Source organism: Ovis aries, chromosome 2 (genome assembly GCF_016772045.2).
Source record: "Ovis aries strain OAR_USU_Benz2616 breed Rambouillet chromosome 2, ARS-UI_Ramb_v3.0, whole genome shotgun sequence".
Classification (NCBI taxonomy): Eukaryota; Metazoa; Chordata; class Mammalia; order Artiodactyla; family Bovidae; genus Ovis; species Ovis aries.
The window spans coordinates 51,675,951-51,692,975 of record NC_056055.1 but is presented as its reverse complement, the minus strand read 5'-3'; the positions used below and the strand labels follow the sequence as shown (position 1 = coordinate 51,692,975).

General features: G+C 44.7%; 1 protein-coding gene across 9 annotated transcripts in view; it reads right to left on the bottom strand.

The window, feature by feature from the left end:
* Positions 1 to 17,025, bottom strand: part of PAX5 (paired box 5) — a 186,596-nt gene that overhangs the window by 156,665 nt on the left and 12,906 nt on the right. For 7 of the 9 annotated variants that reach the window (XM_042243239.1, XM_042243242.1, XM_004004249.5 and 4 more), the window contains exons 2-4: positions 16,305 to 16,470; positions 11,034 to 11,231; positions 3,034 to 3,098 (exon numbers count right to left, since the gene is read on the bottom strand). In XM_042243239.1, coding sequence (XP_042099173.1) covers positions 3,034 to 3,098; positions 11,034 to 11,231; positions 16,305 to 16,470 — 429 coding nt within the window. The remainder of the gene's footprint in view (positions 1 to 3,033; positions 3,099 to 11,033; positions 11,232 to 16,304; positions 16,471 to 17,025) is intronic. The other 2 variants (XM_042243245.1, XM_042243244.1) reach the window with 1 other exon arrangement.

Sequence of the window (17,025 nt, the reverse complement as noted above, 5' to 3'; positions counted from 1 at the left end):
ATCTTTAATATTAGTTATACAATATTAAAAGTGAAAGTGAAATTGCTCAGTCGTGTCCAACTCTTTGCGACCCCATGGACTGTAGCCTACCAGGATCCTTCGTCCATGGGATTTTCCAGGCGAGAGTACTGGAGTGGGTTGCCATTTCCTTCTCTAGGGGATCTTCCCAACCCAGGGATCGAACCTGGGTCTCCCACATTGCAGGCAGACGCTTTGCCATCTGAGCCACCAAGGAAGTCTTATATATATATTATATATATATTATATATATTAATATACTCTATGATATATACATTGATATATAATAATGTTCATCTTTTTTGAGAACTTACTCTATGCCAGGCATTCTTGCATTATCATATTTAATGCTGAGAACAAACTTATAAGTTAGGTCACTGGAAAGGTAAGGGAATCAAGGTTCACAGAAGGTAAGTGACTTGCCCAAAGTCACACAGCTAATGAGACAGTGCAGTGACTGGAACCCAAGAACTAAAGTCTTAAGCCCTGTAGTAATCTGCTCCTCACCAATGAATAATGAAAAAACAATAATATGCTTCACATTAATAATGTATTTTTCGTTTGATGCTTGCAATAACTGAATGCTATTATTCATTCTCATTTATCAAGTGAAGAAACTGAGCCTCCATACGGCAAAATGATTGGCTCAAAGTCATCACACTAATAAGCAGTAGCACCAGGGCTCAGCCTTGGGTCGTCTGGCTTAAAGTCTAGATTTCTTCCGCCCCCAAACGTGGGTTGATGACTTACTGTGAATGAGGTATTAATATCTAAGTTCCTAAGAATAAGAAAGGGGGAGGGGAGGTTTCAGCAAGTTTCACATTAACTCCTGGCCCCAGAATCTAAGAGGGAGGCCCTTCGGTCATCAGGGGCCTCTCAAGCTGTACAGCTGAATTTCCATTTCTGGGCTGTGGGAATTCTTTCTCGGTTCATTAAAACCTGTAGACCAATCTCAGGCACATTTCCTTTGGCCATAACTAGCTGGAGGCAGGTGGAGCTGCTTTTGACTCTAAAGCGTAAGAAAATACTGGAGATGGAGGTGATCCGTTGAGAAGCTGTTTGTTGCTTTTCTTGGAGCACATCCAGCTTTTGCCCCTCCAGACCTAAGGGGAACAGAGCTTTCTTCACATAGTTGAGTTTGATTTTAGATCTTCCTTGGGAGACACAGAAGTAGAAATCGTTAACTTCTCTTTTCCTTCACCAGAAGAAGCGCCTCAAAATAGATTTATGCAAATCTCACAACCTTTTTTGTGTTAAGGTGCAAAGAACAGAGGAAGAAAGAAGATCACAAGTCATTTGATACTTTAAACAACAACAACCACATGTAACCAAGGTTCACCACGCTGCTGACAGAGCTGATGACATTTGTTCCAATATTTTGTGATCACACTTAGCTCAAAAGACCCAGGTTCCAATTCTGGCTTCTCCACTTACTGGCCATGTGACCGAGGGCTAGTTATTTCTTCTCTCTAAAGCTTCCATTTCCTCACTCTTTGGTAAGTTTATAAGCTATTAGGGGTGGCATACACATAAGATATGGTTTTTATACCAACTTCTGAGATTAGGCATTCTGCTGACTGTCAAGTGGAATTATTCCTCTCACCCAGTTGAAAGAATATTATCAGTTACCCTTAGTAGTCATTGCTATAGGACCTGAAATAGTTAAAGCTGCAAATGAAATCCCAGACACAGATATTTCCCCAGAAACTTCCCTCAATCCTCTTCACTCCAGCTCAGCACAGCTGGTCCATCCCTCTCTTCTGTTCCCACAGCACCCCTACTTTCTTCTTGAGCCTGATCTCAGTATTCACAAACTTCTCTCTGTAATTGTTGTTGTTCAGTCGCTAAGTCATGTCTGACCCTTTGTGATCCCATGGACTGTAGCCCATCAGGCTCCTCTGTCCATGGGATCTCCCAGGCAAGAATACGGGAGCGAGCCACCTTTTCCTTCTCCGGTGGTGAGGCAGGGGGGTCTTCTCAACTCAGGGATCAAACCCTCATCTCCTGCATTGCCAGGCGGATTTTACCACAGAGCCATCAGGGAAGTCTGAAAACATCTGTCGAAACCTGGGCTCTGGGCTCTTTGTGATAGTCCCCATTAGACCAAGAAGCCCTTGAGAACGGGGGATTTTGTCCTACTCCTTTATAATGTTAGTCTCCACAACAGGTTGCATAGCAGGGGCTTAGCCGATGCTTTTTGGATGGATTACTAAATGAAGACTTATTTTATGTAAAGGAGGAATTCTGTCTTACTTTGATGTAAAGAGGCAACCATTAGCAATCAGAGAGCTTCATGCTTTCTCCCAGCTAACCAGAGGTGTTTCTCTTATCCCAGGTGGAGAAATAATACACCTTGAGTAGAAACATGTCACTTTCATCTCAGGATCTTTGCAGGGAAGGGAAGGCAAGGGAAACTTCTGAATTCCTGAGTAGTAGGAAATATAACTCCCCTCCTTGGTCACTGTCAGACTTCACCCGTGAGTGTCAGAAACCCCAGTGGCAGCCCTTGACAGTTCACGGAGCAACGAGATCGAAGCAAGAGAGAGAGAGAAAGAAAGTTTAGGAAGTTTTGCCACATCTTCACTCAAGACTGCAAGTGCACAAAGAATTGTAGAAGGGCTGGTTGGTAGAAGAAAAAAACACATTCAAAACTACTTACTGACTAATGATGCAGAAAATGTTATGAATAAGTATCCCTTTCTTGATTTATTACTTTAATTATCTGACATTCTATAGACCCCCATTAGTGGATTTTTTTTTTTGGCTTAGATTTCAATTTTCTGTCTCATGGTGAAAGCTATTTATCATAATAATCAGTAAAATTCAAAACCTTTTAGCAGTATTTATAAAATTCATTTACCAGGTTCAGCCCTTGGAGAATGACAAAGAAGGCGCATTAGTACGTGTGCCGAAGTGTTTTATGCAGAATTATCTGTCCATAAGAATGATTAAAAGTTCTTTTGAGTACTTGGAGCCCATTAGATTTTTAAATTTTTTTTTAAAAGTTCTTCTTACCTATGCTGTGACTGGAAGCTGGGACCGGCTGGTTGGGTGGCTGCTGTACTTTTGTCCGGATGATCCTGTGAACAATTGAGAAAAAAAAAATGCTATTTACCATCACAGTGGAGAAGAGATCTCAAGTAGCAATGCCAGAAACCCATATCAAGTTGGGTCATGGAAGTGGGGACAGATTATAAATCCAGGTCTGGAACTGGGGGTTTGGAAAAATTATAGGTTAGTTCTAGCTCGGCCCCTACCTCCCTGGGTGTCTTTGGGTAACTGGCACCCTTCTTTGGGCCGCAACTGCCTCTTCTGTAGGAAGAGATTGATGTGTTAATATTACAAATAGTCATCCTATTCTCGGAGCAGCTTCAGCTCCATCAGGAACTCACTGAGCAAGTTAGAAAGTTTCTTCCCTTCCCTGGACCTCAACCTTCCATCTGTGGAATAAAGCCACTGAACCTGGTGACCTCCCTGTCCCCTGGCAGCTCTCACACTCTGGTTTCTCTGCCTTAGAAAGCCACAGGAAGAATAACATCCCTGCCAGGTGGCACAGTGGTTAAGAATCTGTCTGCCGATGCAGGAGACACAGGAGACGCAGGTTCGATCCCTGTGTTGGGAAGATACTCTAGAGGAGGAAATGGCAACTCGCTCCACTATTCTTGCCTGGAAAATTCCATGGACAGAGGAGGCTGGCAGGCTACAGTCCATGGGATCACAAAGGAGCAGATATGACTCTGCTACTGAGCACACACACACACCATAGGAAATTATCAAGGCGGGGAGGGGAGCAGTGTGAATGCTGCTACAAAACTGGAAAGGGTTAAAGTGCTGCCACTTTAACTCTGGCTTGGCTTGGCTAAGAGGAAGCCTGAATTACACAAAACAGTGGAAAGGCTCTACAGAGCTGGAGCCAGGGTTATCCTGCATGGTCTTCCCAGAGACCTTGCTCTAGTTCTAAGATGAACTTGATTGTGACCCTGGGCAAGTCCACTCCACTGTGGGGGCCTCGATACAATGAGGGAATTGGAACAGACCACTCTTTGCTTACTTTAATCCATCCTTTTTAGAAAAAAAATCTTATCATAAAGCCCAGTGTATAAAATGGTCAATAGCAGTGGCACCTTCCCTTTGCTACCTGGCAGCTCTGAGGCCCTTCAGCAGAACCTTGGGCTCTTAGATAGTAAATTTCCAGCTGGGACAACATGTGAGGCCTTCATGAGACCCCTGAGCCCGATGCATTGTAAAGCAGCTGAACAAAGTGAAGTGAAAGTGAGTTAGCTGCACAGTCATGTCTGACCCTTGGCAATCCCATGGACTGCAGCCCACCAGGCTCCTCGGTTCAATGCAGGAGACACAGGAGAATCAGGTTCTATCCCTGGGTTGGAAAGATACCCTGGAGGAGGAAATGGCAACCTGCTCCACTATTCTTGCATGGAAAATTTCATGGACAGAGGAAGCTGGCAGGCTACAGTCCATGGGTTTGCAAAGGAGTCAGGGATTGACTTGCCTGGGATTCTCCGGACAAGAATACTAGAGTGTGTTCTCCAGGGGATCTTCTCGAGCCAGGGATCGAACCCCCGTCTCCTGCATTGCAGGCAGATTCTTTACCAACTGAGCCACTAGGGAGCGGCTGACCAGGGCCAGGCCAAAAGTTACTTGGGGTCTGCAAGAAGATTCCTTCCCTGGCACTTAGGAGAAGGGTGGATGGTAATAAAATGTGCAGCTTCTTTGGAAAAGTTCTATCCCAGCCTCCAACTGTGACCTTTTAAAGAACATTTATTAGAGTGCTTCCTAATTATAAAAGTCCTTTGTGCTCATGGTAGACTATTTGGACAAGTATAAAGAAGACATCTAAAACCACATTTTGGTGTATTTTCTTTATGCTCACATTCCTATGTGCATTTGGAAATATCCATTTTTTTTTCTTAATAACATCAGGATTAAACCATGTGTACAATTCTATGTCCTGCTCTGTTCACTCAGCTTTATATAAGAAACTTTTTCACATTTCAGAACATTCTTTCTAGAAGTTCGTTTCAGGCTGCGCTGGTCTCCAGCTTGTGCACCAGGAAAGGGAGAAGAAGAATGGTAGATGCCTCCTCTAAAACTCCTCAGGCCTTGGCCCCTGCTCTCTGTGATCTCACAGCTCGATGCTGGGCATGGAAGGCACCCAGCATCCTCAGCTGACAGCCTGGAATGGATGTTTCTGTTCACACCACAGCCCAGCCACGGGCTCTCTGCAGCCTAGGCCACCTGAGCTCTGCGGAGGGAGGGCCTTTTGCTGTTTTCTGTTGAGTCAGCAATGTTTCGCCTCAAATATCCTCACAGTGTTTGCTTACTTGTTTTCTCCAATATTCAAACCACTTATTTTGACTAAGCAAACAGGGACTGTGTTAACAAAGACCTAGGAGTGAGGCAGTTTTTTAGACTACAGGAATTAAGCTAGCATCTGACCTAATTTGGGGATGTCTGTGTACGTCACCTTCTCTGTGTACGTGTGTGTGTCTACATATATATCGCTAGATGTGTGAATATATATAGAGATGCAAGATTTAACTATATTTATCTATATTTTGATTTATATATATACAAACATATGGTAAAATATATTGTAACTGTTTCCCATTGAAGTCCAGCATAAGGTCCTAATTTTCAAAGCATTGTCTTCCATTAAATTTGTACATAGGCAAAGAAAATTATATTTTCCTTATTTTTCTTTAAAAATAGTTATAAATTGTCAGTAAAACATAATCAATTGTTATTAATCATTGAGTGGCAGCTGCAGTAGGGTAAGCAGGTCCCAGGACCACAATTCTAGAGTTTGAACACCAGTTTTACCATCTGCCAGCTACATGACCCTGGGCAAGTTACTTAACCTCCCTACCTCAATTTTTTCATCTGCAAAATGAGACTAAGAATCATTTTTGCCTCATAGGGTTATTATGAGAATTAATTAAGTACTTAGACCAGTGGTTGCTGCATAGTAAATTCTTGATAAATGTTAGCTGTTGTTATTTTCATCGGTATCTTCATAAAGATTAATGACCAGCTTCAACCTTAAAAGGTTCGTATTTTCCACAAATGCCTTAAAAACACATGTGATCCCCTTGGGAGCTGGGGAGGGGAGGTAGCCATCCCCACACCCTATTTTAAGGCTGTGGCAGGCCTGTCTTTTACAGGAGGACCTGAACTGTAGGGAACCCTTCAAAGGTATCTCCAGAGACAGAGATTCTGCCCATCTGCCTGCAGCAGCTGCCAGCATCATCTTCCGCAGAGAAGAAATGGGAGCTGGAAGAACAACACTGTGATTGAATTAGAGTGATTCTTAAAAAACAAAGAATTAACATCAGGACTCATCACCGTAAGAGTCACACTCTGGACTTTTCTAAACCAGAAACAATTGGGGCTAATTGACAGTCAGTACTAAGAGGTATATCCTTTACTTTATCTTGCCTGACCTTGAATGCCATAGGATCATTCTAGATGGTCCAATGGGGGAGGAAGCTCAACAATCAAAGAATTCCTACAAATAAGGAAACTAAAGCCCAGAGTGTTCAAATGACCTGCCCAAGGTCACATAGCAAGTCAGCTCCCATGCCTGGGCACTTTTCTTTGAGCCACATTCAAAGGAGGTAGGACTTTAGCAGAGGGACTAAATACTTCCTACGTAACACATAAAGCCTAGCTGGATTCAAAATCCATCTAGAATCCAAAGATTCCAAGTCTGAGCAACTTTAGATATTACAGACATTGGCAAGGGTCCCATTTCAACATTACCCTCACTGCTTGGAAAGGCTATCTTCTCACTATCACCCCCAGCCACCACCCCGCCCCCACTACCACATACAAAATTCCACTGAAAGAAAATCGTGTTGCCTTAAAAGAAGAAATGAGGTTATAGGGCTGAAGAAATACCCATGTCTACTGCACTGATCAAACTGCCACTGGTGCATAGGTGCAGAAAGAATCTTGGGCCATCAGCTATTCTAAGAATGCAAAAACCAAGGGTCCAAGCTTTGAGACAGCAGCCAAGCTGCAGAGAGCCCACAGGTGACAGGCAGGCCTGCAAAGGACATAGAGAAGAAAGAGGAAAGGGAAGAACGATCCCTGAAGGCTTGCTGCCCAAGTTAGGCTGAAGAACAGAGTTTATAAAGGGTCATCCCCAGCCACACCCTTCGCAAGACTAGGTGCATTTGGCCTGCAGAGTACATTTATTTTCGTTTGAATTAGTTGTCAATATTGGTAAGTTGGGAGCTTTACATGAATACATGAATTTCTAGCTTCTCCTGAAAAATCAGAACACCCAGAATACTGGCCCCGCGTTCTCACAGGACAACCACGGCTGGAACTAAATAGGGCTGCCCCCTCTAAGCTGGGAGTGCCACTCAGTTTAGAGCCATGGGACTGGAACAGACAAAGAAGGAAGACTCCATCCGTCCCCTCACTCCCGGCACTGGGCTCAGCTCTAGGAGAGTCTCCTCCAACTGTCTCAGGTTGGATTCCAAGCATCCTTCCTGCACGTTGTGAGCATCCCAGCATGTATTTGTCCTTAAGAAGTCACACAAACATGATGGTTTGTGTCCTAGGAAATCTCCCACAATCCCAGCAGAACTGGTTCAGTGTTGCTTCACCCCAGTCAGTCATAGCTTCCCAGGCAGAATCCCCAGAAGGCAGCAGGAGTTCACACACTTCTGGTGGGCAGGGGGGCGGGCGTGGCGGAGGAGAAGGCACTGTGGCCCCCAGAATAGCTACCGATCCAGCCACCCCCTCCCTCGCTAGCTGTTTGAAGTAGTGGAGCAGTGAGACATTACCTCTCAGGGAAGCAGGGGCTGGGAGAGGGAGCTACGGACCTCTTACACAACATTTGCAAGACAGTTACTTAGAAGCTGCATCTGTTAGAATGCAGTGGTATCTTTATATGAAAGATAAAACTGTACCGGGATGGCTCAGGCTTTGTCGGGGTGTGGGCAGGGGGAAAGCAGTCACACAAGACACAAGACTGCCACCCCCCTCCCCACCTGCCGCCCTTAGTTTATTTGCATTGCACGGTCTGTTGCTAAAGACACCAAAGAGCTCTCATTGAAGAATGTGGTAAGGAGCCAGAGAGTGCTCCCAGGAGGAGCCCCAGAAGAAGCACAAGAAAAGGCTATAGATCACAGAGGAAGCCTACAGACAGGCAGCAAAGCATCCAGGCTGCAAGGCTGGGGAAGGGAGTGGGAAGGCAGTGGGGATGACTGCTTCTCCTTTTCTCTCTCCTCACAGTTCCTTAGTTCTCAGTTCTGCGCTGGCAGAGTCCTATCCGGGAGTGGAGCAAAGAAGCAGCCCTTTTCTTCCCATCAGAGGACCTGGGCTCCACCCCGACATCAAGCTCAAAGTCAGAGTTCCTGTGCACTCCTGTGCACTGTGAATAGATCCTGGGCCTTAGTTTCTATACTTGTTACAAGAGAGTTAAGCCTTGAGGCTGTCGGAGATCACAGATGTGGAAGCCCCTTAAAGGCACAGCCAGTGGGGCCACTGGGCCACCATGTGGACAGGGACACCGCGGGGAGCCCTGAGGCTAGCCATGGCCCCGCAACTAGCAGCTGGACGCCCCCCACAGCACCACTCGGGACACAAAGCACCAGCTGAGCTGTGATTTCCCTGGACACTGCTTCAAGTGCCCCCTCCACAACCTTCACCACGTCTGTAATCACTGTGCTCGGTTTGCTTCATATGCTTCTTTCAAATAACGTACTTTTTAATTTAAATAAACTTATTTTATAAGGGAATATCAGTTCTTTACCATAATTGGGGAGAGGTAGTTTGTAAAGTTCACTATCACTGGTTTGATGTGCTAGTTTTATTTTTCTGAAGGACATTGAAAAAACAGTTTTCCTCCCAGTATGACAGAAGATAGAAGCTAGGGCCAGCAAATGATTTGTGCTTGTCCTGCAAAGGCATTTTCTCATCGACATTAGTTGCCGCTGTTTAAAGGTATAGAGATTTCATATACACAAACACACACATACATACACAAACAAGTGCTAGTTTCTGGATTCTCTTTAAGAACAGAAAAAATCGGGCTACCACTGGGCCCACATGCCCAGTGGCTTTCAGTTGGAGCCGGGAGACAACTGCCCCTTCAGTACAGCTTGTGTTCCTAGTTTGCACAGACCCAACCTTCCTGGCGGCCTTATACCTGAGCCAGTTCCCCCGTGGCACCACTTGCCTGGCCCCACATTGGCACTGGAGTTTATGACCTCCACAGGCCACCTGAATTATCTTTGAAACCACCTGTGTAAACTAGATTGAAAAGTCTCTGGGTCCACCAGTTTTATGGAAAACTGCTCTGCTCCTTCACCGCTCTGAGCACCTCACACCTCTCTCCACATTAAAGGTTTTGGAGACACAGGTAAGGGGGGAAAGTCATGTTGCCTTGTGTCATGGAAGCCTTTCAAAGAGCTGGAAGTAGGGGACTCTAAAAGCATACAGACCCCCTCCAGAAAGAACTGCAGTTATTCCCCCACAAGCCCCCTAAAAACCTACTCCAGTATTCTTGTCTGGAGAATCCCAAGGACAGAGGATCCTGGCAGGCCACAGTCCATCCACAGGGTCCCAAAATGTTGGACAGTGACTGAAGTGACTTAGCACCATATGGCATGGCAAACCCACCAAAATAATTGCTACCTTTCCAGCGATTTTGTGCCTATTGTCGGGCTGTCCAGACCCCTCAGTGAAAGCTAGAAGCCCTTCCTGGACAAGGAGCCCCTCTAGAACAGAAACGAAGGGATAGATCATATGTCTGATTCCCCTCACTCTTCGTGGTACCTTGTGGGAGGTCAGAGCCAAAGTAAAGATTTGCTGAGAGAAAAAATCAGGCTAATGGTTTATGAGACAGCAGGACTCTAAATACCAACATGAACACTCACACGCACGGTGATTCTGTGCATTTGAGTCATCATGGAAGCAACAACTGTCAGGACCAGAGGGGATCTTAGAAACAGTCTGGTTTGACCACCTCGTTTTGCTGCAGGGGTCCCCTGTGCCCAGGCAGGCTCTGCACTAACAAGAGCAGGGCATGACCTTGGAGAAATGGGAACTGTTCAGGTTTTCAGTCTGCAGGCTTCGCTTTTCTTTGTGGGGTTTAGAGAACCATCATTTCTGTCATCTCACAACTATATCCTTGACTCTACTGGTTTCAATGGAGTTGAGACCACAACTCCTACAATAGAAAACATTCTTTCAGGAATTCAGTTCTGAAAGCTCCGTTGGATGTATTCTGGACCAGACTGGATAAAAGAAAGCCCTCCCAAGAAGATCCTCTGCCTGGTACTTAAGGTATCGCTCTGGTTCTTTCTGTCCGAGGGTGAGATTCAGGGCAACTGAGGAGAAGGCAACCCCCTAACTGCACAGCATCTTAGCATCCTGGATGTCACTCTTGGAAATCACAGACCCGTATCAGTACCACCAGATCCTGGGCTCTCAGAGAGAGGAAGAGCCTTGTCAAGGTCACACTCTGAGTTTGTGGCACGCCTGACAAATCTGAAAGGAGCTGAAATCTCCCAACTGCAAGTCCAGGCTCTGTTCCCCACACTCAGTGTCTCAACCTCTGCCCAAACTGGAGGCAAAGATTTTCCTCCTGGGAAGCTCTGAGGTGGGCCAGTGCTAACCTTGGGGACTGGCTTGCAAGGAAGCGACGTTTGTGAAGACCTAACAGAACAATTCGTTGTTGAGTGCTCCACACGCAGAGACAGGTAGTGGAGGGAGTAATGGAAATGACACTGGAGTCAGAAAAATTTGCAGCAGCCGGGTGCTGGCACAGCCTCCTCTCCCCGGGCTTAGGACTTCTGCCTACTTTGGAGAGAAGAGTGATAGAGAGGCCCATCCAGCCCTGGGCACATCCCTCCTGACTGATAATGCCTATGGGGACTTGGTGAAAGGAGAGACCAGATCTTCAGGAAAGGCACGTGCATAGCCGCCAGCATTCCCACCCCACCCAGACCCTCAGCGTCCCAAAGGCACCAGCCACTCACCTGTTGATGGAACTGACGCTGGGCACTGTGTCATTGTCACACACCCGTTCCGCCAGCAGCCGGTCCCTGATCTCCCAGGCAAACATGGTGGGATTTTGGCGTTTATACTCAGCGATTTTTTCCACCACTTTGGGTGTGGCGACCTTTGGTTTGGATCCTCCAATTACCCCAGGCTTGATGCTCCCTGTCTCATAATACCTACGACCCAAGGAGAAAGGAGCTTAGCCATGAGAAACCAGAAAAATGGACATTGGTAACAAAATAATGGACTACTCTGTCCAGGAAATGCCCAGATCTGTGCTGTCTGGTATGTAGCCACTAGCTGTGCATGTGGCTTTTGAATGTTTGGAAGGTGATCTGTTTGAATTGACATCTGCTCTAAGCATCAAACACATATCAGGTTTTCAAAAATTAGTACAAAAATAAAGTCACAATCTCAGTAATGTGTTTTCCATTGGTTATATGTTGAAATGATCATCTTTTTAATATACTGGATTAAATAAAGTATACAATTAAAAGTAATTGTACCTGTTACTTTTTCCTTTTCTAATGTACTACTAGAAAACTTTAAACGTCCTACATGTCTTACATTACAGTTCCACTGGATAGCGCTAGTCAGAATGCTCAGCCTTAATTAATTAATTAATTGTCACATTTATCTACCATTTGATAGTTCACAGAAAACTTTCCAGTTGGTTTTCCCATTTGATCCCCACAACACTTCTAAAACACATAATTTTTAATTTCTAAAGTACAACATTCAGTTTTGAAAGACTGAATGTGTGCATGATTACACAAACAGGTCTCCATCTACAGACATAAAACAGACACGTAGAGGTTACATGGCTTGCCCAGGGTGACCCAAGACCCAGGGCCAAACCAGGACTGTGGCCCAGCTTTCTGAGCTAAAATTTCCCCAGAAAGTTGCTTTGTGCCTTTCTTTCGTCAGCTCTCCCATTCCCTAGCAGACTCACCTGCTTAACTTCTTTTTCCATAAGAGAAAAACAATAACCCTGGCATAAAATTTAAAAGAATGTCAGATTCCAGAATTAACTGGCAATATGAGTTACACATAAGTCAAAACGCAAGCAATCTAAAAAAAAAAAAAAACACCAACCAACCACAAATCACTGCAGCTCTTCCACGGACCTCCTCTGAGGTAAATCGCTGTTTCTAAGGACATTTCCATGCTATCAGCTCTTCCTCGTTAACGCAAATAGGATGTCAGGGTTTTACAGTAAAACCGAAACCAGGGAGAAGAGTGCCATGAAAGATCATTTCGGGGAAAAAAATTACTTGACTCCTTTTCTGAATCTGAGCCTTCACTGGATGTCTCTCTCAACATTTACAGAGGAATTTTTGACTTCCTCTTGAAAAGGAGATTATCTTGTAGTTGGAAAAAAAATATTTTTAATAAAAAACACATTTTAGAGATAACTGAAAAAATTTAAATCTAGCAAGAGTTTACAATAGGTAAGCAAAGGTGGGTCTATGATGGGTAAGAAAGATAACACAGGACAACGACTGGTTACATTGAAAGAGATGCTGAAATTCACAGCTTGGCTAAGACTGGTTAGGGCCAAGTTACTGAATATTCTAGAAACAGAAGAAACAATTTGGAAACAGTGATACGGATACACAAATTTTATTTTTAATTGAGAAGACTGTCATGAACTAATTTGTGGACCATAAAGCAAAACTTAATCTGTGCTCCCTCCTTCTATAATTGCTAAAAGTCTGCTATTAGTCACAAACAGGTTTTTAGAAATATCCAAGAAAATACTTTTTTTGCCAGAAGTCTGAAAAGTATCTAAATCAAAGCACACAGCAATCTTGGCAGATTCAGCAGATCCTTTTAATTTTATAACAGAAAATGATCTGTTACTATAACACAGCATCTCATTATTTAGGCGCAGTGCCTTAGAGTTTACAGTCTTCCTCAATTATCTTGATTCTCACACCAGTCCTGAGAGGCCAGCAAGATTTTATGTAATCAAAGGGAAAACCAATGATCAGAAGATTAAATCCTTGTCTAACCCCCTTTTGGAACTTAGAAACAGTCCCAGGCTTTCAAACCTGACTCTGAATCCAGTGCTCTTCCCACTAGAACAAGCTGCTGCTTTAGTTATAAAAATTAATTGACACTAGTACTAATAATAAAGATCCCTTGAAATTACAGACAGCTCTACTGTTTACCAGGCATTTTCATGTGCATCTTGTCACTTATTCACTCAATCAATAGTCGCAGAGGGTCTGTTAGGACAGACACTGTCTTGGGATGGGGGTTCAGACACATAGAACACCCTGTGCTCAAAATATGATAGCCCAGTGGGACTGCAAAATTCATGCAGAAACTCTGAGAGGGTGGCAGGATGAAGCTCTCACCACCCCCAGTACTCGCCCTGCTTGCATGGCTGGGGGTGGCAGTGCCCAGGACTCTCCATCCCATTTGAGCACTGCCAACCGTACCAGTCTATGGTCCTGACACAGGAGGTCTCCGTCTTCCTTTTGTCTGACACATAGTCCAGGCACTTAGAAGACAGCCCTGACACTCCAGAAATCCCAAGCTGGCAACTGTGTCAAGTGAGGATTCTGACCACCCTTTCATCTCAATAACCACCCTTTCACCTCAGCAAAACACCCAAGCAGGACTTATACACGACAAGATGAACAATAGCCACTAACCCACAGTGTGGTTTGGTGCAAGGAGCATTAGTTTGAGAGTATAGAGGTGTAGATGCCGGTCAGTGGCTCTGATACTAATTCGCAGTGTGACCTGGATCAACTCACTTAGCCTCTCTGGACCTCAGTTATCCTATTTGTATAATAACGGGAGGATGTTTGCCTGGCCTGCCTTGCAGTGCTGTCATGAAGACAGAAATGCAGAGTGGTTAAGGAAAAGCTTTGCAAAACAGAACGAGCATGTGTTGTGGATTAAAATCCTCTGTTTATTACTATGTAACATACCACCCAGTTCCAAATGGCATGAACCTCCCAGCCAGGCTTCAGTGAAAGAAGACAACAGCCCAGCTTTCTGGATGGATTTAAATGGGTCTCACATGCCACTGGGCTCTCCCTCTTGAGCCCCTCCGGAGCCTTGAGCTCTGTGGACTGAATGCCACACTCCTGGCAGACCGCCACCTTCCTGAGATGACTTGGACTGCCCCAGGGACCCTGCCTGCCTCGCCACGCAGCCTCTGAAAACCACGGCCACCACACACCACACGCTCTCCACAATCTGTCACCCCTTGTGTGCCCATCAAATTCTTCAGTGACCGAAAAATTTAAAAAAAATCAGTGGATGGAACAAGCCCAGTTCAGAAATTCCCAGTCACACTGTTTTAGGGCTGAACTTGTTTCTTAAAAGGCAGTTCTAATTAGAGTGACATTTTGTCCACTGTGGTTCTTAGTTATGAAAATAATGAGCTATGAAATTCCAATTTATTGTTGACAACTTAAACGGCCAGGCACCGGAGCGACGCATAACTTCCGAGTGCCACTCTACCTAGTGACAAATCTATTCCGGGCCGCGGGAGGCTGCCGGCTGGGCCTGGGAGGGTCCCTGTGTCCTTCAGTCCCCCAAGGAAGATGTGGAGGGCTCCTGGGCACCAGAACATGAGGACCCGGCATCTGGAGGTCCCCTCTGAGAAGGGCTCAGCATTTTGCTCTGAGAAGATTCCAAATAGCAAGCAAAATGTCGGCTCAGCAAAGACATCTCAGCAAAAACAAAGGAAGGGCCTCCTTTCTCTCTCTCTCCACCTCCGTACAATGAGAAGGCTTCCCAGGAAGACATCGAAGATCCCTCGGCCCTCCAAGTCTGATGCTGAAATGATCTGAGATACCGTTCTCCTTTCTCTTTCTATCTTGTCTTTATTTCTCTTTGTTTCTCTCTTTTTGAATCAATCCATTTCTTTTCTGTTTCTTTTCTTTCTCTTTTCTCTACCTCCCTCTCCTCTAGTTTTTTCTTTTTTCTTTGCATTTTCATTCTCATCCTGTTACCTAAAATCACTTTCTAACAAGAATACCATGCGCACAGCCTCCATGGCTGGGATAAACTGTTATAGTTGGGAGCATGAGGAATAAACGGGGATATGGTCTCTAAAGGTGCTGCCAGACCCCTGGCCCTGAAACTTCTCTTGGCCTCCAGCAAGTCTTCTCAAGTTTAAAAACTGTTATTCCCTCCATCCGAGAGAATGTCTTAAATTCCAGCAGGTGGGAAAGAGTAAGCAGAAAGTCACAATGGCACTGACGTGCTTCAAAATATTTATTTTCCACTCAGCCATCTGTTCTCAAACTGTAACACAAGCTACAGGCCAAAGGCTGTTTTCTGACCTGCAAGAGAAATCCTGAGAGAGTACTGACAGCTAAACCCAAGAATGTTCCTGACTGCCAGGGGAGACCTATAACAACTTCACTTGCCTGGAAACATACTTGCGACTTTGGTTTTGGGGTGCAGCGAGATGCAGACGGTCTCAGAATTCTTAAGGCCTCTTCCCAGCCTGAGTGCTGATTGGCTGAAAGCATCTGAGTCACTCATTTTGCCCTCTACAATTTGTCTCCTCATATCAAAACGAGCTTTCTTGGACCATCTCACCCAAGAAAATAAACAGGCGCGTTAAGAGGCTACAGAGCCCTCTGGGAGAATTGGCATTGTTGGTATTTTTCTTGCAGCAAATTGCAGGGTCAAGTGGCAACTTTCAACTGTCTAATTTGAGAGTTGGTGTTTGTTTGTTTGTTTTCTTTCTAATTTCATATATATTTAGGATGCCTGTCACTATGAAGGAAACAAAACATATAGAAGGAAAACTCTGCAGCCCAAAATAATAAGCTAGATGATAACCCAGAACTGAAAATGACAGCTGACTTTTAAAAATGGAATGTGCTTTTTGAAAACATTAAAATGAAACATTGAAGTCTGGTTATGTGATTTTATAACTTGTGGATTTTCCACCCAGCCCTGCTCAGGCACCAAATATAGATAGGGGAATTCCCAAGAACCTCTCATTCCTGGATTCTTAGGAATAATTCAGCAGGCTTTCAGAAAACATGTTACCCCTTCTAACTGAGACATCCCATTCTGCAACAAAGGCTTCCTGGGGTTACTTTGAATTGAATGCCCTCAGAAGGGCTCTGCAAAGTCCAAAGTACTGTGCATGTGGAAGAAGCGCCACCAGGATTCTCACTATGACACTGCCACATTGGACAGCTGCTGGGTCGTGTTTTAGGTTATTATTTGAAAAATCAAGGGAAGCCTGAAGCTCCTGCCTTTACCTGCCAAGAATTTTGCTGACACAACCATGGCTGACTCGAAGCTGCCTGGAGATGTCACAGGGCCTGACGCCTTGATGAGCAAGTTCCACTATCCTTTGGCGGACTACATCCGGGAGTGGCCGTCCATTCACAAAAACCCCCCCAAGCTGATTCACTCCTCCATGTCCTGAAACAGATCAGAAATAAAAGGCAAGGGAAAGGGTGGTTAGAACCAGTCACGAAGGAAAAGAAGTGCCGCTTTGAGGACCCACAGTCCCTGTGATCAGAAATGGCAGCGGGCTGGCTATCTTGAGCCTGGGGTCTGATAGCACAGGCTACATGAATGCCTCAGATTGCTTTTTGAAATAACCTTATCCTTTGTCCTTCTTCAGCCAGTCAGTTGGGCTATTGATGGTAAGCATCCTCATACCGTGTTTCGTTTAGTTGCTAGCATTTTCTTTGTAATTTTTTAAAACAATGGAATATATGAAGACCTCAATCTGTACTTGGGACAGAACTTATTATATACACGATGCTGAGGTCTAAGATAGATCCTAGGGAGAAAATACATTTAAAAATACATAAAATGTAAAGAGATTTTTAAAAAATGAAACTCTTTCCCTTTTAACAGATATCTCCCAAAGTGAAAAGGATTACTTTAATAAACCTAGATCTTGGGGACAGGGGAACGTTTTTAAAATCAGCAATCTGATTCAAGAGCTAAGGATTGAAAAAAAAATTT